At 39.4% G+C, this 27,398-nt stretch overlaps 1 protein-coding gene across 4 annotated transcripts in view; it reads left to right on the forward strand.

Moving 5' to 3' along the window:
- The first annotated feature begins 725 nt into the window (after positions 1-725).
- Positions 726-27,398, forward strand: part of BICC1 (BicC family RNA binding protein 1) — a 306,509-nt gene continuing 279,836 nt past the window's right edge. For 2 of the 4 annotated variants that reach the window (XM_043596376.1, XM_043596378.1), the window contains exon 1: positions 892-1,312. In XM_043596376.1, coding sequence (XP_043452311.1) covers positions 1,123-1,312 — 190 coding nt within the window. In that variant the 5' untranslated portion in view covers positions 892-1,122. Of the gene's footprint in view, positions 1,313-27,398 lie in introns of all 4 variants that reach the window. The other 2 variants (XM_043596375.1, XM_043596377.1) reach the window with 2 other exon arrangements.

The raw sequence follows: 27,398 nt of genomic DNA on the forward strand, positions 1-27,398 counted from the left end.
TGGTGCTTCAAGTCTCAAGTTTGAAGGTGACAGTGGGTGGGGCGGCCTGGGCAGTTAGGATGATAGGGTTATTTGCTGGTTCTCATCTATGAGACTGACCCTGAGAACAGAGAAAAGCCCTCCGTCCCTGAGGCTGCCCAGATGCCAATTGGATCCAGCTAACCACCATTTTGATCTCTGAGGTTCTTTTATCCGCCCCCACCCACTGCCCCTTTTAAATCAGCTGAATCCATTTCTTGAGAATCACATAGAAAATGACTCCTTACTCATCTCATTCAGGAAAAAAAAAAAAAAAAAAACCCTTTCCTCACAATAAAGACTAAGCCCCTAGTCCGCTTCTCTTGCAGCTGGCCACTTTGCTGTGATGAGGGGAGTAATCCGGTTTTGAACTTCAGTGAAGGAATGAACTGCGTGTAAGCAATGACCACAGTGATGTCTGCAAGCCATGGATATTGTTTCTTCCACTAGTCTTCTCTTTTCTCCCTCCTCCGTTTCAAACTCGTGGAACCAACCGGGGCTGTGAGTTTCAGGGTGTAGTGTAAGTAAAAAGGGATCGTGAGGGCGCTTGGTGTGCGTTCAGAAGGTGTTGTGCTTAAACCTGACGAGTGTCTGTGCGTGAAGAACTATTAAAGTATGCTATGCGTGCGGGACAAGACTTGTGCAAGTAAGTGCAGAAAAGCGGTAGTGTGTACGTGGTGAGTGTGCGCGCGCGAGTGTGTCCGAGCGCCAGGGGCGGCCCGCCCGCGCGCCCGCCCGCCTCGGCTTCCCGTGGGCCGGCGGGGCCAATGAGCGCGCGGCGGCAGGGGCGGCGGGCGGGGAGGGGGCGCCGGAGCCCTGCGGATGGAGGCGCGGGCGGCGAGGCGCGTTCATTCCGCGCGGGCGTTGCTGGCTGGGGGAGGCGCAGTCACTGGCCTGGGATTGGGGCCGGGACTCGGGGTGGCGGGCGGCTCCCGGGGCTGGGATGCGCCGGGGGCTCCGTGGCGGCAGCGTTGGCGGAGGCGTCGGCGGCGGCCGGGGGACGAGCTAGCGCCGCGGCGCGGGGAGCCAGTCGAGCCGGGCCGGCGAGCGGAGGCGGCGGCGCAGGCAGAGCGGCGTCCGGAGCCCGAGCGCCGCGCGCCCACCATGGCCGCCCAGGGAGAGCCCGGCTATCAGGCGGCTCAGTCGGACCCGGGCTCCAACAGCGAGCGCAGCACTGACTCGCCCATGCCAGGTTCCGAGGACGACCTGGTCGCCGGGGCGCCCTTGCATAGTCCTGAGTGGAGCGAGGAACGCTTCCGCGTGGACAGGAAGAAACTTGAGGCCATGTTACAAGGTAGGCATCCCCCGCGTTCTCCGACTCCCCGTCGGAGCCCGTACTCCTTCGCGGACATCCCTCTCCCGCGCCCAGCTCCCTACTCCAGCGACAGCCAACTTAGTTCCCCGGTCCCCTCCCCCGCGGAACTGCAGGACACCCAAGGAGTGAAGACCTCACGGGACTCTCCACCCTTCCACACCTCTCCGGTCTTCAGGCACCGGGAGCCTTGTGCTAACTTGACCCGGCTTCAGAAAAGCCAAAGGCCGAGTTTGTACCGGCGCGCCCGAGTTGTGTTCTTGGATACTTTGGAGATGCCAACTTTAGTCCGGACACCCGGGCTGTGTCATCAGGACCCACTAGGACCGCACAGAGTATGCGTGACTCTATCCCCACTCGCTGATAGCCTTGAATTCTACCTCTGAGCCCCTCTCTGTTTCTCCTCTTGTCAGTATCCACTTCCTCCAGCTGAGGGGCCTTGTTTAGCTATTGGGAAACGCTGCCCGTGTCAGAATTTAAGATAGGAGTTCCCTCCCCTCCACCCTCCACGGGGCGGTAAAGAGGGGCCTGGATGGGGGTAAGCAGCCAGAGTGTGGGGATTGTGTCAGCTCAATGCTGCTGGGTTGGAGGACACCGTGTGTTCACCTCCTGACAGGCTTATAAAACAGATCCTGAGTTACACTCAGTTCATGAAAATCTTCCTGTACTATGAGTATCTGTCTTACACAATTTATGTGTGTGTGTGTGTGTGTGTGTGTGTGTGTGTGTGTGTGTTTAATTACCTAGTTTCTCTGGGACTTTCCCAGGCACAATAGCTTTAACCATACCGGACTGGAAACAAATAGTGAGTTTTAATGGGATGGTTGGTTTCTCAGAGTGAATGCTAACATGTCCAAGGTCATTTTGACCTTCCTTAAAAATGTTAATTACTAGCCTACCTGTAAAGCCACCAATGTGGTCATTTCCCTTCTCCAGAAAAATAGAGTAGTTTGAATGACTGTGATTCTGTAGAGGACCAGGCATTAATTTGATTAAGGATGTATGATGGGTTCATTCAGTGGCTAGTACCCTTATATCATTAGAGGATTGGAGCTTTCCAACTATCTTTTGTGGCTTTGTGCATAACCTACTTTGACTTTATCAGTCAATGCATCACAACATGGAGATTTTTAGCCCTTCCTGGAGATTTTAGCCTCCCCAGTGGCTTTTAAAACAATTAAGCAGGTTATTTTAAGAGAGAACAACATATTTTCCAAGACAATAACTGGGTAGAAACAAACGGCAGGAGTGTTTGGCTGGCGATTGTGGATGAACTGCAAGCTCATCTCCCTTGTTGCTTATTGTTATTGATAAACATCCCTAGTGCTTAATGTGTCTTTCTCTCTTGTTCTCTCCCCCGTCCCCGCTTTAAATTATATAATTTTCTAGAGAGTTACTTCTGTGATAAACTGTTCAAATATGGATAATGTATTGCAGATTTAGAAATTAAATTATAGTAGATTTGGAAATTAAAGTTGTAGTTCAGTAATACATTTTATTTCATTTGTTCCCTGGTTCTTTTTACTAGTTTCTGATTGTAAAACAAAGTATTAAGTTTATTCGTAAAAATATTGTGAGATTGTTTGGATCAAACTGATAGAGTACATACCCATCCTTTGACCAAGTTTCCAGTTTGTTTCCTACACGAGTGTGGAATGATGTGAAAGGTGGATCTTATAATAATACTATATCTTCCTTACCTGTTCACACAGGTAGTGACAGTGATGTTAGTTTCTAGGAAACCCTCGTGTATGACTTGAGCTTTAGAAGTGGCTTTCTTTTTTTTTTTTTTTTTTTTTTGAGAGAGTGAAAGAGCAGGGTGGGTGGGGGGAGAGGAGGGGAGAGTGGCAGAGAGAGCGAAAAAGAATGAATCTTAAGCAGGCTCCATGCTTTGTGCAGAGCCAAACTCCGGGCTCCATCCTGTGACCCTGGCATCATGACCTGAGCCAAGATCGAGTGTTGGTCACTTAAGTGACTGAGCCACCCTGGCTAGAAGTGGGTTTCTTTTTTGAATAAATTAATTTTTTCATTTTGAATAAAATGAAATATGGGTGACACATTTCTTAAATTTGAAGGCTATCCCCTTGTAGATATATTCTGACATGAGATGGTTTAAAATTGCTTCACAGAGATAGTTTCTTTTATAGAAAGTCCTAAAAGAGTTAATATTTATTCAACAATCTGTATATAATGAAATATTTACATTTCAGCCCCAAAGAATTCTTTAATGCTTGAACATAGCGCTTTGATTAGCTTCCTAGAAATCATCAAGAAGTGGATTATGCATTTCGAGAAAGTAAATTTTGAACACGTTTGACAATAGAACCTAGTGCACAGTGTACCAAGGCATTTTGTGATGCATGCTTTCTAGTGTTAAATTATGTAGAACTACTGTGTTTGAAGGAGTAAGACTGGTTTTCTGAACAAAACATAATCCTGTGTCTCTTTGTTTTAAACCAGATGATTATAGCAAGAGTGGGCAGTAGAATCACTCAAACCTAGATTCGAATCCCACAGACCTTGGGACAGTTCCTGGGCTTGCCTTTGTCTCAATTTGCTCATCTCTAAATGGGACTGATAATTAGTTTTTCTTTTACGGTAGGTACTATGAGAATTAAAAGAGATATGCCTGATAAGCTAAAAACTTGCCACACTGTTGGTAAATAAGAGCTTAATATAGATTAGTTGCTTTTATTTTTATTAATAGTAAGTATGACAGCATGGATTCAAAAGATTTCCAGCACCTGTTATAATTTCTGACCTGTAGTGCAATTTCATATTGTAGAAGTAAAATATACACCAAGATAGGAAGTTTGGTAAGTCAACAAGTATTCGAATATTGTTAGATATTCTTGGGTGTAAAACTTTTCATTTGGAAAGTATTTTAGTATTTGTATTGTATTTAGTATCCAGTTCAAATCAGGATAAATAAGATGATCTGTCTTTAAGTCTACATAGTGCAAATTGGTGATTATAATGCTTGGAATTTGTTTCTAGAGAGACTGTCCTGGGGGCAAGTTAATCTTTAATGGGTTGCATTTTTATTAGTAGAGAAATTCTTCTACGCAATGGACCAAAAATTCAGTGATGTTAAAATATGGGCAGTAGGGCACTGATCAAAGAAATTAAATACCATTCTTGGATGATCAGTGAATCTCAAAAGAATTGATACACATAAAAACCACCAGGCTGAAAATGTAGGGAAAAAGTCAGTAATTTTTCTTTTTTTCTTTTTTTTTTTTTTTTTTTTTTTGGTTTAATAACTACTTTGGAACAGCCATGCAGAGTATTTGACATTTTTGTTCCAGTGTAAATGAAGATTATCAACTTTATTAGTCAATGGTTTTATAAATGGGAATTATTTTCAAGTTTATTTAAGGTAATGGTCAGCCTTGGAATGGATACCATGGGCAGCACTGTTTAATCATAAAGAAAAATTGTTTTTAATTTATTTACTAATTTTCAAAAATTAGATTTCATGCCTTGTGTGAGATAATAGTATTAATTCATTTAAGTCAAGGAAATGTGAGTTATAGTATAGAAAGATAGAGGAGAATGGTGTAAAGTCAGAAGAGTCAGAAATACAGTTTTGGTGTTTTCTAGAGACCCTGAGAGGCAAATGTAGGATTTGTATATTTATACTTTTCTCTCTCTTTCTGTCTCTGGGGCTGTTTTACATCTTACTGTTACACTTTTCTTTTTATGTTGAAAAACATAACACATGTGCCATATAATTAAAAATTCCAATAGGTGCCTGGGTGGCTCAGTTGGTTAAGCATCTGACTCTTGATTTCAGCTCAGGTCATGATCTCCTGACTGGGTTCCTGAGATTGAGCCCCACATAAGGCTCTGTGCTGGTGGCACTGAGCCTACTTGGGATTCTCTCTGTCCCCTTCTCTCTCTGCCCTTCCCTCACTGGTACTCTCTCTCTCTCAATAATAAATAAACAAAAAAATTAAAAAAATTCCTACATATAGTTTAGAAGCATAGGCATTTTCAAAATTTCAAATCCCTTGTTTCATTATAGAAAGAATGGAGTGTTACAAGGTAGGAAGTGTCCTGTTTTCATGAACTGAGGTTGACATCTGGTGGGCTTTTAGGATATTGCTGTTAAAGACTTTAAAAACCATGTTGCATTTTTACAATGATAGGCAAAATGGGAATCATTTACTTCTGCTTGCTGGAGTAGCAGAACTAGCCACTAAAACAGGTTATCACACATCATTGATTAAAAGTAAGAGCAGCATTAATGTTATTTCTTTAATTCAGCAAGTGAAATGAATCTTTAGCGAAGATGGTCTTATTTTTTAGATGTTTTGTGTGAGAAATACGAAGCACAAATATGTGAAAATTAGGGACTACTGAAAGGGAAGATAAATACGAGCTCAGCTGAATATAGTTTTCTAGCTAATGCTTGATTAAGGCTAATACAACAAGAGCAAATCTAATAACCTAATGAAGTTTAGTGGTTAAAAGCACAAGGCTCTGGGCCCAATGTGGATTTGAATCTCAGTGCTGCCTTCTAATAGGGAAATAGGGAAAATTCATCACCTTCACTCCTTTTTCTAAAAGGAGTTGTTAATAGTTCTTGCATCTTGAGGTGGTTGTGGCAATTAAGAGAAAAAGATGTATGTAAAACATTATAGGGCTGGAAGTGCTGAATAAATGGATAATAACTATTTATTATAAACCGTAATTCATAAAATGAACATTCTTATATTGAAAATAAAAATCAGGTGTACTGGAAAATGAATTAAAATGGTCTTATGATAAATGAATAATCATAGCTATCTAAATATTATTGGCCTTCCTGGTAGCTCACAGTATGATGAGTATATTAGCTTCTTGTAAAGGTGGTTGAGTATATACTGAGTAAAATTATATTAGACATGAGTGTGAAATTCCAGATTTTGCTCAGGATGAGATGGCTTTACACCCTGTTTAGTTGTCCTTGCCTTAAGTATTTTTCATTTTTTGAAGGGTCCTGAGCCAGTCACTTCTGAAATTTTTACTAAAGAGTAGATGAAAAATCAATCTCCCTTCTAGTTTTATGTTGCTCTGAATTTGTCATTCGTTGGTATCTGGAAAGACACTTCTTTCAAAGTCTGTGTCTGGGCTTACATGTTCTATTTGCTCACTTGTAAAATGGGGGCAGCAGTAGTCCTATCTTCTGGGAATGTTGTGGGCACTGAATGAGACACTGCATGTGAAAACCTTAGCCTAGTTCCAGGCACATGGTGCTTAGTAGGTGTTAGTGCAACAGCAGCTCTGTGCCCTGTGATGGATAAAGATTTCAAAACCTTAGAAAACAAATGCTTGCCAGTTTTGTTTCTTTGTTTGCTTGCTTGCTTGCTTGTTTTTTCAAAGCTGCCTGTAAGTCCCTTTTGTTTAGGGGAAGGAGAGATTTAATATTTAGGTGTAGTCTTTCTCCAATCAGAAAGTTAGGACAATTGCAGTGGAGTCAGAGAGCAGAACTGAAGGTTAAGATCACTTTATAAACAATGAAAATGTACATCAGTGGTTGTGTAGCTTGACAGTAAAGAGCTCAGGAGCTGCTGTTAGAGTGGCCCATATTGGGGTCTGCACTTTGCCTCTAGTAGGGTTCCTGTAAGGATAAAAGGAGATGGGTGTTAAGTCCCTGCCCTCATGGGCATCGAGGACACACTCTCAGTAAACGCATGGACTCTCAGTAAATCTTAACTTTGTGGAGACTGGAGTTTTGGTGAAGTTGATCATTGATAAGTTAAAACAGAAAGGTTTGTCATATTGATGATTTTAATGGGTGGGAATGTATTTGGCTCTGACTAACAGAAAACTCAACACAGAGTGGCTTAAACAAGCCAGAGGTTTATTTTCTCCACCTAACACAAAACCTGGAGCTAAGAGGTCTCAGCCCTACAATAGTTGTCCCAAGGGCATCAAGGAGCTCAGCGACTACTCTCCTCACCTCCCCCTCCCTCAAGTGGCTTTTGGCCTCATTGTTGTAGACTGGCTATAGCTATGCCTGGAGGTGCATCTGGGGGTCTGTGCAGGGGAAATGAGAATAAACATTGTTTTCTATTTAAGATTTTGTCAAAGAATTCTCTCTCCTGAAACTTCCATCTGTATTTTTTTTGGCCACTCTTTGCTACAAGAGATGCTGGAATTAAAACTTTTTTTCCAGCTTTTCTAACCTAAGTAAAGGAGAAAGGGAACCAGAATGGATCATTTCCCTACAGCGGATGAAGCAGGGGGAATTGTAGCAAAATACGAAGTTGTGATTGAAGCGGCAGAGGCTTGCTTGTATTTGGAGACTGGCCTGCACGGAGAATCCCTAGAGATTTAGATTATTTAGTGGCATTATAGGTAGGTAGAGTTTCTTTCTTGGCATAATCCAGGAATAAACATAAATTCCAAAGACAAAATATCTTTGATCATATAAAGCTCTTCTCATCCTGCTACTGCTTTTACAAACAGGACCTAAGGCCACTAAGTATTGTAGCTTTTTCCTCCACTGTTTTCTCCATATCAGGTACTGTTTTTTTTTCTTTTTTTGATAATTACACAACAGTACAAATGCCCATTTTCCCTTTTATTACCCAAGATATCCTTTCTCTCTTCCCTTTTCCTTCCTGCTTGTCACCCATCTCAAATTGGTTTTGGAATCGACAGGTTCAGTGTAGTTCATGTTTCTCTCCTTTTGGGTTTTTGTAGATTGGTTACTGCAGTATTCCGGAATTTGTTCAGAAAGATTTAAGTCATTTTGGAGGCAGTTTGATAATAGAATTATCATCAGATTTGTGCCACGTTTTGCTGTTTGAAATTTTCCAGAATGATGAGCTATTAAAATATACCAGTTGGCTCATTCTTGTTTATTCTGTTTATTTTATTTTAAAAAAAAAAATTTTTTTTTTCAACGTTTATTTATTTTTGGGACAGAGAGATACAGAGCATGAACGGGCGAGGGGCAGAGAGAGAGGGAGACACAGAATCGGAAACAGGCTCCAGGCTCTGAGCCATCAGCCCAGAGCCCGACGCGGGGCTCGAACTCACGGACCGTGAGATCGTGACCTGGCTGAAGTCGGACGCTTAACCGACTGCGCCACCCAGGTGCCCCTATTCTGTTTATTTTAAATATAGTTCTTAAAAAATGCTTGGGATAACAGTGGCCATATATATTCCTTTATGTAAAATGCTTAATAAACTACCAGGGATGAGGCACAATTGTAATGCTAACTTATAGTGGCTTTTGCTGTGCATGGGGATGACCTTGGCAAGAAACCCTTGTTTTGCTGCAGAAGCCACAAATTTGATTTTTAATCCTTGTGGTACTAACATTTAGGGCAGTATCCAAAATGCATAAACCATTAATAGAAACATTTTGTAGATGTTATTTATACATTTGTAAATACATTTCCTGCCTCCCAAGCTACTAATAACTGTAGGCGATGAAAGCATTTAGTTGTTACCAGTATTAAATCGGTACTGGCATATAAAAAGTGAATGCTCACTTTCTAACTGTAAAGTAGTTTTTCTGTTAAAATGAATAAGATAAACCAGACGTTAGTTTGCATATTGAGTTTATGTGAAGCTTAATTGCATCTCTTGTGTAGCAAGATGCTTAAATCTAGGATTTGAAAATTAGCCATTGCAGTTTTTTTTCCTCATTATGAAAGTAATGTGAACTTCTTATAGAATATTCGAAAGTACAAACAAATGTAAAAAAAAAAAAAAAAGAGAGAAACCAAATGTCATTCCTAATCTAGCAGTAACCACTGATAATATTTTGGGAATCTAGCAATAACCACTGATAGTATTTTGGGAATTATTTTCTGGTCTTTAAAAAATATGTCCACACGTAATTTATTTTTACAACAGATATTGAGTTCCTACTATATATCAGGTACAGTGTTAGGCTTTGGGGATGCAGACAAAACCAAGGTGAATATAGTCCCTACCCTTCTGTGTCTTGTGTCCCTTGCATTCTAAAGTGGGATCACACCCAGTTTTCACTTAACATTGTGTCATGAGTATTTTCCATTTCATTAAAGATTTTGACGAGCATGGTTTTAAATGGATATGAACTATCCCCTTGACATATCATACTTTGCTTAAACATAGCATTTTTTTGTGTGTGTGTCTGGGAGTGGGAAGAGCCTAATGTTTTTACTCAGATTGCCCAAGATTCAGATCCTGGGCAGATTAATAATTCCTGCCCGGACCAGTAAATAACTTCTCTGAGCCTCAGTCTTCTTATCTCTAAAAGGGGGATAAAAGTATCTTCTAAGTTGTGAGGATTAGAAATACTGTGTGTAAAGCACCTACCAGTGCCAGATGCAGTGCATATACTCAAAAAATTGCAGATGATAAATATTAATACTGCTGTCCTAAACACTCTTGCCTAAAAATGTTTTTTGCATCCTTGATTATTCACATAGGAAAAACTCTTACTAGTGAAATTTTGGGGGTAAAGGGCATGGGCATTTTAAGACTTTTGATAAAGTTTGGAAAATTATTTTCCAGAAAAAGTTTCACAGGTTAGGCAAGAAGAGACAATAGATTTGCAGGATGTCTGCTCCTTGTGCTTGTGCTCTTACAACCTGGCTTGTTTGAGCTGATAGTGGTGAGAAATTAGGATGTAATTGAATTACCTATCTAGAGTTAGAGCTCTGTATGTTTCCTTCACTGAAAATTTTGAATGGTGTTTATTTTACTGGATTAACATGTCTTTGGATCAATAGTTTTTAAAATCTGTATGCATAAAAATCTGTATGCATAGAAAGGCAAACTCTGGGCCTCTCTTGGAGATTCTGATTGTGTAGGTTTGAAGATTGTAGTGGTGGTTGGAATCTGCATTTTGAAAAGAATCTCTTGTGAGTCTAATGTAGGTGATCCTAGGACTTTGTAGTCTTTGAGAAACATTGCTACATAGATGATGATGATCAGAATTAAAAAGCTCCAGATCCTTTTCTTTCTTTGATTTCCTTTATGTTTGAATCCAGTACTTTCTCCATGTTAAACCATATTGAAGCATTTTAGTCTAGCATAATTTGTTACTGGCACACCATCGTTTACAGTGGCTTGTTGTAAGGGACTTGAGAAGAGCCCAAGCCTATATATTCCTTTGGGGGGGTATATTGTCTTTATTATTGCACAGGAGTCTCAGAATAAATTTAATTTTCCTACAGACTCCCATTAAGTTAGGTGTAACAGACACCTACCTATTTAATATACTATGAAATAATCTAAAAGGACACATTTGTTGTTACAGAAGTTTAAAAAGCAATATGAAGGGAACTTTTTTTTTAATTTTGTTTTTTTAATTTACATCCAAATTTAGCATGTAGTGCAACAATGATTTCAGGAGTAGATTCCTTACTGCCCATTTAGCCCATCCCCCCTCTCACAACCCCTCCAGTAACCCTCTGTTTTTTCTCCATATTTAAGGGTCTCTTATGTTTTGTCTCCCTCCCTGTTTTTATATAATTTTTGCTTCCCTTATGTTCATCTGTTGGTGTGTCTTATCTCATATGAGTGAAGTCATATGATATTTGTTTTTCTCTGACTAATTTCACTTAGAATAATACCCTCTAGTTCCATTCACATAGTTGCAAATGGCAAGATATCATTCTTTTTGATTGCCAAGTAATGCTCCATTGTATATATATACCACATCTTCTTTAACCATTCATAATTCGATGGACATTTGGGCTCTTTCCATACTTCGGCTATTGTTGATAGTGCTGCTATAAACATTGGGGTGCATGTGCCCCTTCAAAACAGTATACCTGTATCCTTTGGATAATTGCCTATTGGTACAATTGCTGGATCATAGGGTAGTTCTATTTTTAATTTTTTCAGGAACCTCCATACTGTTTTCCAGAGTGGCTGCACCAGCTTGCATTCCCACCAACAATGCAAAAGAGATCCTCTTTCTCCACATCCTTGCCAACGTCTGTTGTTGCCTGAGTTGTTAATATTACCCATTCTGACAGGTGTGAGGTGATATCTCATTGTGGTTTTGATTTGTATGGCCCTGATGAGGAATGACATTGAGCATCTTTTCATGTGCCTATTGGCCATCTGGATGGCTTCTTTAGAGAAGTGTCTATTCATGTTTTTTGACCATTTCTTCACTGGATTATATGTTTTTTGGGTATTGAGTTTGATAAGTTCTTTATAGATTTTGGATACTAAGCCTTTCTCTGGTATGTCATTTGCAAGTACCTTCTCCCATTCTGTTGGTTGCCTTTTAGTTTTGCTGATTGTTTCTGAAGGGAACTTTTAAGAATAAAAACAATCATCTCACTATCCTAATGGCTGTTTTCACTTTTCTGCCTTGAAAAGTAGTCTTGACATAGAATCCTTGACTATTTGCATAGAGTTTATGTAGTTCATGCTGTAGCATTAACTATTTTGTATTTAGCATTTAAGCTAATAATGTTTTATATTTCTTTTTGATTCTTTTCAGAATTAAAATTTTATAGTTGAATACATTTGGTCAAAAAAATTTTATAGACCACCTTATAGTAAACATGAATTACATTGCTTTTTTTTTTTTTTTCCCTTTGGAACTGTATTCTGAGGGAAAAAAGTTGAGGAATATGGTTACCGAAGAATGGTAGTGATTTTGAAAGCAGCAGCCAACTTTAATTGAGCACTTATGTGTGAGACACTGTTCTGGTGCTTTAGGCCTGTTCAGCAATCCCCACCTCTTATGCTACAATCTGTGAGATACCAGTGCTGTGGGGATCCGTGTTTTACAGACAGAAAGGCTATAATGAACCCTTTAAACTTGGGGCCTGGTTTCTTTTTGGAGTTTTTAGTGGATTTAGATACTCATTTTCTCCTTAGGGTTGTTGTAGAATTGAAGCTCTTATGCAGTGTGGAGACATACCACATCTGGATCTAAGATGAGAAACTGTACTCCAGAATAGGTTCATGTTTCCCCAGCTCCCTGCAGAAATGCAAAGGAATGTGGTGCTAGGCGCAAAGGTAGGTTAGAATTCTCAGTGAGAATGCATGTGTTCCAAAGCTCTGCCTTCTAGTAGCTTTGGTTAACTCTTCTGCTTTCTTCTTCATGAAACAGGGTAATCACATCTCTTTCCCAGGGCTGTGGTGAAGATTATGTGATCATGTATACAAAGTTGGCTCACAGTTGTTCCCTGTACATGGCCTATATGTTTCAAATTCATCTCCCATTATCTCCAGCATCTAGTCCAGTGCTGTGTTTATAGAATAAATGACCCATGGTGGAGCTCGATTGAAAACTGTTCTATTTTGGGCTGTGGACCTGGCATTGACCTCCTGGAATTGGACTTTAAAGGTAGGGCATGTTCTTGGCCTTAAGAAATACCAACAGTTCTGCCTTACACAAGGAAGGCATAGTAATTGTCCACATGCAAGTTAGTTTTACTTTACCTTTATTCTAGGGACCGTGTAGAATCTTGTATGGTTAGTGATAGTATTTTAGTGAGAGTATTAAATGAGAATATGCAGAATAATTCAGGGAGGTTAATGTTGAATAATTTGTATCTGTATCTGATCTCAATTAATTTTATACATTGAAATTTATCAAGGTTAGCCTAATTATTTGCAGATACTGGATTATCTTTTTCTTTTTTTTTTTTTTTAAATTTTTTTTTTCAACGTTTATTTATTTTTTGGGACAGAGAGAGAGCATGAACGGGCGACGGGCAGAGAGAGAGAGGGAGACACAGAATCGGAAACAGGCTCCAGGCTCTGAGCCATCAGCCCAGAGCCCGACGCGGGGCTCGAACTCACGGACCGTGAGATCGTGACCTGGCTGAAGTCGGATGCTTAACCGACTGCGCCACCCAGGCGCCCCTGGATTATCTTTTTCTTACAGGAATACATCTTCAGATACTTGTTTAAACATGATTTTAAAGCATCTCAGATAAGAGACCATCCATTCTTGACATAAGTGGTCTTTTATGTTAGTTTGCTCATTGCACTAGGATACTCACTGAAGTCCTTTTGATTAGAAGGAAATAAACCATTCCTCTCAGAAGAGTGGGTTAGTCAGGCAACTTGAGTTCATGATCTAGTCTTGCCATTGACCATGTACAAATCATTTAACCTCTCAGGATTTTGGATTAGATGCCCCCTCAATTGCCCTCCAGTTTTAGTGTTCTGAGTCTTTTGCACAGCATACACTACAAGCCCAGTAGTGCCTGGCATGTGGTGTTGGAGGCTGAGTCTACATACATGAGTGGTTTGAGTACGATACCACACATGAGCTTTCACAGCAAATGGGGGAAGAGGGTACAATGAAGATGTTTGGAATATCTTGGTTTTGGAGGAGCAACTGCTCAAAAGACAGCTGACTGTGAGCTGACATCTTGGCAGTCAGGTTTATAGTGCCTATGGGCTAGATGTTAGCTAATTTAAGGTTTTTGATAGTAATGTTTGAGGTTTTTGATTTAAGGTTTTGCGTTAGATGAGCAAAGGATATTGTATGCTTCCCTAAGTAGCATATTCTGGTCACATTTTCCTTCTCTGCCAAAATGTCCAATTATCAAGCTTCATGTGCCAAGATTTGCATATGTCATATAAACCACTAGAGAAGTATAGTAGGGGAATATAATAATGTTCATTAGAGTAAAATCTCAATTAAAAAGATATCTATCTGTATGTCCAAATTTTAAGTATTTTCAGAATTATTTTAATTGCTTGTTCATTATTGAGAACTAACACAATATTTCTCTTGTACAGAAGACCACCATAGCTTGTGTTGTTTATTTTTTGGGTTGGTCCCTTTATCATATTCTGAGCTTTCGAAGTACCATTTAGGCAAAATCAGTATTTTGGCAAGAAATTGTTATCTCTTGTTTTTTTTTTAAAGGTTATTTTATCTTGAGAGAGAGAGAGTGCGAGCCTGCTCAAGTGGAGGAGGGGCAATGAGAGAGGGAGAGAAGCCCAAGCAGGTTCTACACTGTCAGCATGGAACCTGACACAGGGCTCAATCCCATGAACCATTAGATCATGACCTGAATCGAAATCAAGAGTCAGATGCTTAACCCACTGAGCCACCCAGGTGCCCCTAGATATTGCTATCTTTTAAATTGTTTGATTATAATGATCTAATTTAAAAAGCCAGAAAAATATATGTTTAGCTCGAGTGTTGCAGGAGGAATCCTATAATGGAATGTTTATTTTAATCCAGGGGGAATGCTTTTCTTAAATTTTTTTTAATATTGGTAAATGAAACCCAAGATTAGCATCAATCTAAAGTTTTAATTTTTATTTTTTTATGGGATTTATAATTTAGTGTAACATTGCTGGCAGTCGTATTTTCACCTAAAAAGAAAGATTGCTTTCAAAAATATATTTACAATCAATGAATGGACTTCTGAGATGCATTATCTATGGAAAATATGTTTGACCAAGTTAAAACATCTAGTCTTGAGCAACAAATATTATAAAAGTGGATTTGAATTTGAAGGAAGTTCTGCATAAATTATTAGCTTTCAAGCTTGTAAAAATTATCTTTTATTATAAAACATTAGGAATAGTGAGCCATCTGAAAAACCCAATGGGAAATTACTGTATGTGTTAAAAAAATCATGAGGTCATGTTATGAGACTTCACAAGTGAATAAGGATTTTTACCTTTAAGAGGAATACAGTCAGGTGGAAGAGAAGAAACCCACCTATACTCAATAACAGAAAAGAAAAGTAGATCCCATGGAGTAAGGCCCTGCTTACATAATGTGCTTCTTAGCCTGGGGTTGCCTACCTCTGTCCCTCAAGGCTAGTACTTGTAGCAGCTAGTTTATTTGGGAAATAGTCTCAAGGAGAGGAGGTGAGGGAATAAGGAGAGTCAAATGGGGAGGAAGAAGCCAAAGCCAATACAATGATACATTATTGACTTGGTTACTTATGAGGGTGACTATTATTTCTGGTGAGTCCCAGAGACTACATCCCTAAATCACCCATCCGAGGGATTAAAAGGAGAAGCCTTTTGTCTAAAAGTATCTATCCCTCTTTCAAAAGGATTGAGGGTTGCCCCATGAAGTTTGCCTTCTCAGAAATTCTAGGTTACGTATGTGTGATACCTCTTGACCTTGCATGCATCCAACAAACTTCGAGAACAGGAAGTGATAAGTCTGTTTGGAGTAAGATTGAGATGAGGCACTGTTAGCACAAAGTGGGTTGACACCTGCACAGAGTCATTAACTATAGCTGACTGGAGTCGGAGATGAAGTGTGGTGGAGGTGAGATGGTATATAACATAGTCTGTACAGTATAATAATTTTGTATATTTTAGGTGCAAAAAAATTCAGAAAGAGAAGTGGGTGTTTGAAATGTTATACCTTTTCTAAATCAAAGACCAGTCTTCACTATAAATTTTTGATGACTGCTATTGTGTATGTTTCCACTGAGTTTGTTATAATGTGACATTACAGAGATAACTGGTCTGTTCTCAAAAAGATGGTGGAGTAGACAGCTCTAGAATTCACTCCCTTACAGAAACACTGACTTAGCAATATACAGTCCAAAAATCCATTATGAGAATGCTCAAAGACAGGAGCATCTGCATTGAAATGGGTCAGAGAAATGGTTTCATTTAAGCTCCATCAGCCCTTCCTGTAGGCCGGTAAAACTCATAATTAAAAGGAAAAGCCCCATATGCTGCTTGTCCCTTGGAAGGGAAAGAGAGTAGTGGAACATGTATCCAATATCCCAGGGTTTTTTTGGGGTGAGGGACTAGGAGGGGTTGGTTTATATTTTGCTTCACTTAGAGTGCTGATGGGGAACTGGCATACTTTGGATGCTGGGGGCTATTTAGAACCAAAGAGAGCTCAACTGTATGTGGTAGTGCTAGAGAATCTGCAGTACTCTAGATAGACACCAGAAGGTGAAAGAGACTAACCCCTCATGAAAAAGAAACTGGAAAACCTCTGTAATTGGAAAATTACACACACAAGTCCACAGAATATGTATCCTTATAAAGCGTTTGAGAATCTCTAGCCAGGCTGATTGATGGAAGTCTTCCAACATACAAAGGCACTGGGGAGGTGGCTGCTTCTGTAAAGTGCAAAAATCACAACAAAAAAATATGGCAAATAACAAGGCACATGAAAGCAGGGAAATGTGGCCCAATCAAAAGAACCAAATAAATCTTCAGAAACCAACACTCAAGAAATAGAGATCTGTGAATTACCAATGAAGTCAAAATAATTGGCTTAAAGAGGCTCAATATGCTCCAGGGTAACACAAGTAAATAAACAAGTAAATAAGTAAATAAAATAAGGAAAATAATGCATAAATAAAATGAAAATGTCAACAAAAGAGGTAGAAACTAAAAAAACGAAGCAGAAATTCTGGAACTGAAAAAGTAGCTTAATTGAAAAAAATTTAGTAGAAGGGATCAATAACCGACTTGATAAAGCAGAAGAAAGAATGAGTGATCTTGAATACAGTTCGTTTGAAATCAGAGGAATGGAAAGAAAAAAAATGAAAAGTGAAAAAAAAAAGTCTTAGGGAGTTATGAGACACTGTCAAATGGATCAATTTATACAACATCAGAGTTCCTGAAGAGAAGAGAGAGATGAGCAGAGATCTTCTTTGAAGACATATGCCAGGAAACTTCCTGAACAAGGGAAGAAATGAACATACAAATTCAAGAAGCTTAAAAGATTCCAACTAGGATGAATCTAAAGAAGTCCACACTGAGACATATTATAATCAAACTGTGAAAACTCAAGACAATCTTGAGAGCAGCAAGAGAAAAATATACAAGGAAAAATATATAAGGAAGCTCCTGTACAATTGTCTGCAGATTTCTTATCAGAAACATTACAGGCCAGAGTACTGAAAGAAAAAAACCTCTCAAACAAGAATACTATATGTGGCAAAACTTTCCTTCAGAAATGAGGGAGAAATAAAGACTTTCCTGGATAAATAAAAGCTGAGGAAGTTCATGACAACTGGATATGCCTTACAAGAATGGATAAAGGGAGTTCTTCAAGTTGAAAGGAAAGGACAGAACATGAAAGCATGTATAAATATAAAGCTCTCTGGTAAAGAAAATACCTATAGAAGATGCACAAAAGAAGAAATGATAAAGGAAGCAAAACGTCACTGTAAAAAAAAAATCAGTGAAACACGAAGGCAGCAAGAGAGGAAAGAGGGATAACATACCTATAAGACATACGGAAATCAGTTAACAAAGTGACAGTAAAAAGTCCTTCCCTGTCAGTAATTATTTTATTTCACTTTAGTTAATTTTTAAGTGTTTATTTATTTTAAGAGAGAGTGTGATAGACTGCACATGCATGTGTGTGTTGTGAGTAGGGGAAAGGCAGAGAAAGAGGGAGAGAGAATCCCAAGCAGGCTTTGCACTGTCAGCATGGAGCCCATGTGGGACTTGATCTCAGGAACCATGAAATCATGACCTTGTTAGCCAGGAGTTGGACACTTAACTGATTGAGCCAGTAATTATTGGAGTCCCGTCATTACTGGAGTCAGCACTCCAGTAATTATTTTCAACATAAACAGATTAAACTCCCCAAATAGAATGGCTGAATGGCTTAAAACAAAAAAAGGCCAACTATAGTGGTCTACAAGAGTTTACTTTAGATATAAGGACATACACAGGTCGAAAGTGAATGGATGGAAAAAGATATTCCATTGTAAATGGCAACCTAAAGAGAGTAGAGGTGACCATACTTATATCAGACAAAATAAACTTTAAGGCAAAAAATGCCACAAGGGACCAAGAAGGTGATTATGTAAAGATAAAAGGCTCAGTTCCTAGGAAAATGTAACAGTTGGAACAGGAGGGAAGATGGCGGCGTAGGAGGATGCTGGGCTCACCTTGTCCTGATGATCACTTAGATTCCACCCATGTCTGCCTAAATAACCCAGAAAACCGCCAGAAGACTAGAAGAATGGACTCTCCGGAGCCAAGCGTAGACAAGAGGCCCATGGACGAGGGTAGGAAGGGCGGCGAGGTGGTGTACGCTACACAGACTGGCGGGAGTGAGCCAGGGCGGTGAGGGGCAGCCTGCCCGGCAAGGCAGAGCCCCCGAGTCTGGCTTGCAAAAACAGAGGGGCTGGACTGCATGAGTTCTGGCATCCAGTGGGACTTAACATCTGGAACGTTATAAGTCAACAGCTCTGCTCGGAGAGTGGGAGGGCGAGAGGACCCCGGGAGGGAGAGGTGTTGAGCCCTGGAAGACAGAGCTCAGGTTAGTGGGGAACAAGGCACTGGCCAGCACCATCTCCCTCTCCCATCCCCCAGCTGAGATCCCAAAGGGAACCAGTTCCTGTCATTGAACTTGCTTGCACTATGCAAACACCCAACACTGTGCTTCTGTGGATCTATCCCTCCGATGGGTCATCCTCTCCTGGTGCTGTGGGGCCTCTCCCACAGGGGACCACCACAGCAAAGGGAGCGAGCCTGCCCCTTCTGCCCCTGTGCACCTTGTGGATCCACCCTGGCTAATACACCAGATCCCACCAAAGCAGCACCACAAGCCTAGCAGTGTGCAAGTAGCCCAGACAGGGGCCACACCACTCCACAGTGAGTACTGCTCCTGAGAAAGGGGAATATAAGGTACACACCAGTCTGACTGTGGCCCCAGCAGTGGGCTGGGGACAGACATTGAGTCTGACTGCGGCCCCGCCCACCAACACAAGTTGTTCCAGACAGCACAGGGGAAGTGCCCTGCAGTTTGGAGCTACCACAGGGACTACCCAAAATGATGAAGTGGAAGAATTCTCCTCAAAAGAAATTCTAGGAAGTAGCAACAGCTAGCGAATTGATCAAAACCGATTTAAGCAATATAATGGAACAAGAATTTAGAATAATAATCATAAAATTAATCGCTGGGCTTGAAAAATGCACAGAGGACAGCAGAGAATCTATTGCTACAGAGATCAAGGGACTAAGAAATAGTCATGAGGAGCTAAACAATGGTATAAATGAGGTGCAAAATAAAATGGAGGCCACCACAGCTCAGATTGAAGAAGCAGAGGAGAGAATAGGTGAATTAGAAGATAAAATTATGGAAAAAGAGGAAGCTGAGAAAAAGAGAGATAAAAAAAATCCAGGAGTATGAGGGGAGAATTAGAGAACTAAGTGATGAAATCAAACGGAACAATATCCGTATCATAGGAATTCCAGAAGAAGAAGAAGAGAGAGAAAGAGGCTGAAGGTGTACTTGAACAAATCATAGCTGAGAAGGTCCCTGATCTGGGGAAGGAAAAAGGCATTGAAATCCAAGAGGCACAGAGAACTCCCTTCAGACGTAACCTGAATCAATCTTCTGCATGACATATCATAGTGAAACTGGCAAAACACAAGGATAAAGAGAAAATTCTGAAAGCAGCTAGGGATAAACACGCTCTAACATATAGAGGGAGACCCATAAGACTAGTGGCAGACCTATCTACTGAAACTTGGCAGGCCAGAAAGGAATGGCAGAAAATCTTCAACGTGATGAACAGAAAAAATATGTAGCTGAGAATCCTTTATCCAGCAAGTCTGTCATTCAGAATAGAAAGAGAGATAAAGGTCTTCCCAAACAAACAAAAACTGAAGGAACTCATCACCACTAAACCAGCCCTACAAGAGATCCTAAGGGGAATTCTGTGAGTGAAATGTTGCAAGGCCTGCAAAGTACCAGAGACATCACTACAAGCATGAAACCTACAGACATCACATTGACTCTAAACCCATATCTTTCAGTAATAACACTGAATGTAAATGGGCTAATTGCTCCAACCAAAAGACATAGGGTATCAGAATGATAAAAAAAAAACAAGACCCATCTATTTTTCTGTCTACAAGAGACTCATTTTAGAGCTGAGGACACCTTCAGATTGAAAGTGAGGGGATGGAGAACTACCTACCATGCTACTGGAAGTCAAAAGGAAGCTGGAGTAGCCATACTTACATCAGACAAACTAGACTTTAAATTAAAGGCTGTATAACAAGGGATGAAGAAGGGCATTATATAATAATTACAGGGTCTGTCCATCAGGAAGAGCTAACAATTATACATGTCTATGCGCCAAATACAGGAGCCCCAAATATATAAAACAATCACAAACATAAGCAGCCTTATTGATAAGACTGTGGTAATTGCAGGGGACTTTAATACTCCACTTACAGCAATGGCTCGAGCATCTAGTCACAGGATCAATAAAGCAACAAGGACCCTGAATGATGCAGTGGATCAGATGGACTTGGCAGATATGTTTAGAACTCTGCATCCTAAAGCAACAGAATATACTTTCTTCTCGAGTGCACATGGAACATTCTCCAAGATAGATCACATACCGGGGCACAAAACAGCCCTACATGAGTATAAAACAATTGAGATCATACCATGCACACTTTCAGACCACAATGCTGTGAAGCTCGAAATCAACCACAGGAAAAGTCTGGAAAACCTTCAAAAGCATGGAGGTTAAAGAACACCCTACTAAAGAATGAATGCGTCAACCAGGCAATTAGAGAAGAAATTAACAAATATATGGAAACAAATGAAAATGAAAACACAACAATCCAACGCTTTGGGACGCAGTGAAGGCAGTCCTGAGAGGAAAATACATTGCAATCCAGGCCTATCTCCAGAAACGAGAAAAATCCCAAATACAAAATCAGACAGCACACCTAAAGGAACTAGAAGCAGAACAGCAAACACACCCCAAACCTAGCAGAAGAAGAGAAATAGTAAAGATCAGAGCGGAAATAAACAATTTAGAATCTAAAAAAAACTGGAGAGTCGACCAGTGAAACCAAGAGTTGTTTTTTTATGGGAAAAATAAAATTGATAAACCTCTAGCCAGGTTTCTCAAAAAGAAAAGGGAGAGGATCCAAATAGATAAAATCATGAATGAAAATGGAATTATTACAACCAATCCCTCAGAGATACAAGCAATTATCAGGGAATACTATGAAAAATTATATGCCAACAAACTGGACAACCTGGAAGAAATGGACAAATTCCTAAGCACCCACACACTTCCAAAACTCAAACAGGAAGAAATAGAAAACTTGAACAGACCCATAACCAGCGAAGAAATTGAATCAGTTATCAAAAAACTCCCAAGAAATGAGAGTCCAGGACCAGATGGCTTCCCAGGGGAATTCTACCAGACATTGAAAGCAGAGATAACACCTATCCTTCTCAAGCTGTTCCAAAAAATAGAAAGGGAAGGAAAACTTCCAGACGCACTCTACGAAGCCAGCGTTACTTTGATTCCCAAACCAGACAGAGACCCAGCAAAAAAAGAGAACTATAGGCCAATATCCCTGATGAATATGGATGCAAATATTCTCAACAAGATACTAGCAAATCGAATTCAAGAGCATGTAAAAGGAAGTATTCACTATGATCAAGTGGGAGTCATTCCTGGGCTGCAGGGCTGGTTCAACATTCTCAAATCAATCAATGTGATGCATCACATTAAAAAAAGAAAAGAAAAGAACCATATGATCCTATCAATCAATGCAGAAAAAGCATTTGACAAAATTCAGCATCCTTTGTGAATAAAAACCCTCGAGAAAGTCGGGATAGAAGGAACATAAACATCATAAAAGCCATTTATGAAAAGCCCACAGCTAATATCATCCTCAATGGGGAAAAACTGAGAGCCTCCCCCTTGAGATCAGGCACACGACAGGGATGACCACTCTCACTGCTGTTGTTTAACATGGTGTTGGAAGTTCTAGCATCAGCGATCAGACAACAAAAGGAAATCAAAGGCATCAAAATTGGCAAGGATGGAGTCGAGCTTTCACTTTTTGCAGATGACACAATATTATACATGGAAAACCCAATAGACTCCACCAAAAGTCTGCTAGAACTGATACGTGCATTCAGCAAAGTCGCAGTATATAAAATCAGTGTACAGAAATCAGTTGCTTTGTTACACGCTAATAATGAAGCAACAAAAAGACAAATAAAGAAACTGATCCCATTCACAATTGCACCAAGAAGCGTAAAGTACCCAGGAATAAACCTAACCAAAGATGTAAAAGATCTGTATGCTGAAAACTATAGAAAGCTTATGAAAGAAATTGAAGAAGATACAAAGAAATGGAAAAACATTCCGTGCTCATGGATTAGAAAAATAAATATTGTTAAAATGTCAATACTACCCAAAGCTTTCTACACATTGATTGCAATCCCAATCAAAATTGCACCAGCATTCTTCCCGAAGCTAGAATAAGCAGTTCTAAAATTTGCATGGAACCACAAAAGACCCCGAATAGCCAAAGTAGTTTTGAAGAAGACGACCAAAGCAGGAGGCATCACAATCCCAGACTTTAGCCTCTACTACAAAGCTGTAATCATCAAGACAGCATGGTATTGGCACAAAAACAGACACATAGACCAGTGGAGTGGAACAGAATAGTAATCCCAGAATAGACCCACAAAAGTATGGCCAGCTAATCTTTGACAAAGCAGGAAAGAACATCCAATGGAAAAAAGACAGCCTCTTTAACAAATGGTGCTGGGAGAACTGAACAGCAACCTGCAGAAGGATGAAACTAGACCATTTTCTTACACCATTCACAAAAATAGACTCAAAATGGATAATGGACCTGAATGTGAGACAGAAAACCATCAAAACCCAGTGGAGAAAGCAGGAAAAATCCTCTCTGACCTCAGCGGCAGCAATTTCTTACTTGACACATCCCCAAAGGCAAGGGAATTAAAAGCAAAAATGAACTGTTGGGATCTCGTCAAGATAAAAATCTTCTGCAGTGCAAGGGAAACAACAAAACTAAAAGGCAACTGACGGAATGGGAAAAGATAGTTACAAATGACATATCAGAGAAAGGGTTAGTATCCAAAATCTATAAAGAAGTCACCAAACTCCACACCCGAAAAACAAATAATCCAGTGAAGAAATGGGCAGAAGACATGAATAGACACTTCTCTAAAGAAGACATTCAGATGGCCAACAAGCACATGAAAAGATGCTGAACGTTGCTCCTCATCAGGGAAATATAAATCCAAACCACACTGAGACATCACTTCACTCCAGTCAGAGTGGCTAAAATGAACAAATCAGGAGACTATTGATACTGGCGAGGATGTGGAGAAATGGGAACCCTCTTGCACTGTTAGTGGGAATGCAAACTGGTGCAGCTACTCTGGAAAACAGTGTGGAGTTTCCTCAAAACATTAAAAATAGGTCTACTGTATGACCCAGCAACAGCACTGCTAGGAATTTACCCAAAGGATACAGGAGTGCTGATGCATAGGGGCACTTGTACTCCAGTGTTTATAGCAGCACTTTCAACAATAGCCAAATGATGGAAAGATCCTAAATGTCCATCAACTGATGAATGGATAAAGAAATTGTGGTTTATATACACAATGGAATACTACTTGGCAATGAGAAAGAATTAAATCTGGCCTTTTGTAGCTATGTGGATGGAACTGGAGAGCGTTATGCTAAGTGAAAGAAGTTATACAGAGAAAGATAGCATATGTTTTCATTCTTATGTGGATCCTGAGAAACTTAACAGAAGACTATAGGGGAGGGGAAGGAAAAAAAATTAGGGAGGGAGCCAAAACATAAGACACTCTTAAAGACTGAGAACAAACTGAGGGTTGATGGGGGGTGGGAGGGAGGGAAGGGTGGGTGATGGTATTGAGGAAGGCCCCTGTTGGGATGAGCACTGGGTATTGTATGAAAACCAATATGACAATAAATTTCATATTAAAAAAATGTAACAGTTGTATGCACCTAATAGAGCACCCAACTATGTGAAGCAAACATTACATTGACAGAAATGAAGGGAGAAATAGACAGTAACATAATGATAGTGGGAGATTTCAACACCCCACTTTCAGTAAGGGGATAGGTGAAACAAACTGAAGGTTAACAGGGAGCAGAGGATTTGAACAACACGATAGACCAATTGGATCTCATAGACATATATGGAACACTCCACCCAACAATAGTCGAATACACATTTTTCTCCAGTGTACCTGGAACATTCTTCAATATAGATCACATATTAGGCCACAGAACTATTCTTCACCAACTTAAGAAGAATTGAAATCATACTAAATACCTTTTTCTGACCACAGTGGAATGAAACTAGATATCAATAGCAAAAGGAAAACTGGAAATTTCACAGAAATATGAAAATTAAACAGCACACTTCTGAATGAATCAGTGGGTCAAAGGAGAAAACACAGGGGTAAGTGGAAATTATCTTGAGACAAATGAAAATGAAAACAATATAATGAAACTATGGGCTGCAACAAAAGCAGTACTAAGAAGGAAAGTTATGATGATAAATGCATATATTGAACAAAAATTTCTGTTTGAGAGTCTAACAACTCAAGAACTAGAAAAAAGAACAAATTAAACCTAATTTTTAGCAGAAGGAAGTAAAGATTAGAAGCAGAAATTGATGATAGAATAGAAAAACAACAGAAAAATGACATTAGGAGTTGGTTCTTTGAAGATTCATGAATTTGAAAAGTTTTGGCTAGACTGTGAATAAAAGGAAACTCAAGGAAAATCAGAAATGAAAGGAGTTCTTACAGGTGATGGCACAGAAATAAATAAGATCAAACAGGAAAACTGAGGAATTATATGGCAAAAAATTGGGTAACCTAGAAGAAATGGGTACATTTAGAAACGTATATTATCTACCAAGACTAATCATGAAGAAATAAAAAGTCTGAACAGAGTTATAACTAGTAAGGCGATTGAATCAATAATAACCTTACAACACGGAAAAGCCTAGATCCATACCAAACATTTAAAGAATTGATACCAGTTCTCCAGCTCTTCCTAAAATTTGAGGAGGTTGGAACACTTCCATACTCATTCTGTGAGGTCACCTGATGCTGAAATCAAAGATACTACAAGAAAAGAAGACTGTAGACCAATATCCCTAATGAATATTGATGCAAAGATCATCAACAAAATATTAGGAAACTAAATTCAACAGCATATTAAAAGGAGTATACGTTATGTCTAAGTGAGATTTATTTCTGGAATGCAAGAATGGTTTAACTTGTGAAAATCAATCTGTATAATATACAACATGAACAGAATGAAGGACAAAACCAATATGATTATCTCAAATGGGTAGTAAAAAGATTTGACAATATTCATCATTCTTTCATGATAAAAACGTTCAATGAACTGAGAATAGAAGGAAATTACCTCAATGTACGGAAGGCCAAATATGAAAAGCCACAGCTAACATCAATCAGTGGTGAAAAACTTTCAGTTTTTCCTCTAAGGTTAGGATGCTTATTCTCACCACCTCTATTCAGTAAAGTACTGAAAATCTTGGCCAAAACATTCAGGCAAGAAAAACAAATCAAAAGGCATCTAAATAGGAAGGGAAGAGGTGACATTATTTCTGTTGCAGATGACATGATCTTATATATAGAAGGCCTAAAGATTCCACACACATGAAAACTGTTAGAATAAATGAATTCAGCAAAGTTGTAGGTTATGGGATGAACATACAGACATAAATTGCAGTTCTGTACAATGACCAATCCAAAAGACAGCTTCAAAAGAATAAAATACTTAGGAATAAACTTAACTGAGGAAGTGAAAGATTTTCATATTGAGAACTACAAAACATTGCTGAAAGAAATCAAAGAAGACACAAATAAGTGGAAAGACATCTTGTATGTATGGTTGGAAGACTTAATATTGTTAAAATGCCCTACTACCCAAAGTGATCTACAGATTCAATGCAAATGCTATTGAAATCTTTGTCATATTTTGCAGAAAGAAGAAAAATTCTAAAATTCATATGGCATTGTAAAGGACCCCAGGTCGTGAAATCAGTCTTGAAAAAGAAGAACAAAGTTGGAAGCTTTACACTTCTGACTTCATATTATAAAGCTACAGTAATCAAACAGTATGGTGTTGGTATAAAGACAGACATAAGGACCAAAAGAACACCACAGGGAACGCAGAGGTACACCTTCCCTTATATGGTCAAAAGATCTTTGACAAAGGTGCCAAGGGTACATGATGGGAAAGGATAATCTCTTCAACATGTATTGTTAGGGAAACTAGAGATCCATAAGCAAAAGAATTAATTTTGGGGACTTACCTTACACCATACACAAAAATTAACTTGAAATGGTTCAAAGACCTAAATGTAAGACCCCTAAAAGAAAATATAGGGGAAGGGCTTCATGTCACTAGGTTTGGCAAGTATTTTTGGATATAACACCAAAAGCGTAGGCACCAAAAGCAGTAATCGACAAATGGTATGATATCAAACTTAAAAACTTCTGTGTAGCAAAGGGCACAATCAACAGAGTGAAAAGGTACCCTACAGAAAGGAAGAAAGTATCTGTAAACTGTATATCTGATAAGGGATTAATACTCATATTATAGAACTCCTGCAACTCTGTAACAAAAAATAAAATGGTTAAAAAATTGATAAAGGTTTTGAATAGCCATTACTCCAAAGAAGATATACAAATGACCAACAATCATGAAAAGATGCTCAACATCACGTAATTCTTAGGAAAATGCAGTTTAGAACCACAGTGAGGTATCACCTTACAGCCGTTAGGATGGCCATTATCCCCAAAGCAGAAAATAACAAGTGTTGGCAAAGATGTGGAGAAATTGGAACCCACGTGCACTGTTGGGAATGTGAAATGGTGCACATGGAAATATGGAAAATAGTATGATGGAAAATAGTATGATGTTTCCTTGTCAAATTAAAAATGGAATTATCATATGGTCCAGCAGTGCTACTTTTGCGTATATCTATAAAAGAATTGAAAACAGCCATTCAAAGAGATAGGTGAATATCCATGTTCATTGGAGCATTATTCACACAGTAGCCAAGAGATGAAAGCAACCTAAATGCTCATCAATTGATAAATGGGTAAAGCAAATGTGGTGTATATATATGCACAGTGGAATGTTACGTAACCTTAAAAACAAGAAAATCTAGGGGAGCCTGGGTGATTCAGTTGGTTGAGCATCCAACTACTGCTCAGAGCATGATCTCACTTTTCATGAGTTTGAGCCCTACATCAGGCTCACTATTGTCAGTGTGAAGCCCACTTTGGATCCTCTGACCTGCTCTG

Source organism: Prionailurus bengalensis, chromosome D2, assembly GCF_016509475.1.
Source record: "Prionailurus bengalensis isolate Pbe53 chromosome D2, Fcat_Pben_1.1_paternal_pri, whole genome shotgun sequence".
Classification (NCBI taxonomy): Eukaryota; Metazoa; Chordata; class Mammalia; order Carnivora; family Felidae; genus Prionailurus; species Prionailurus bengalensis.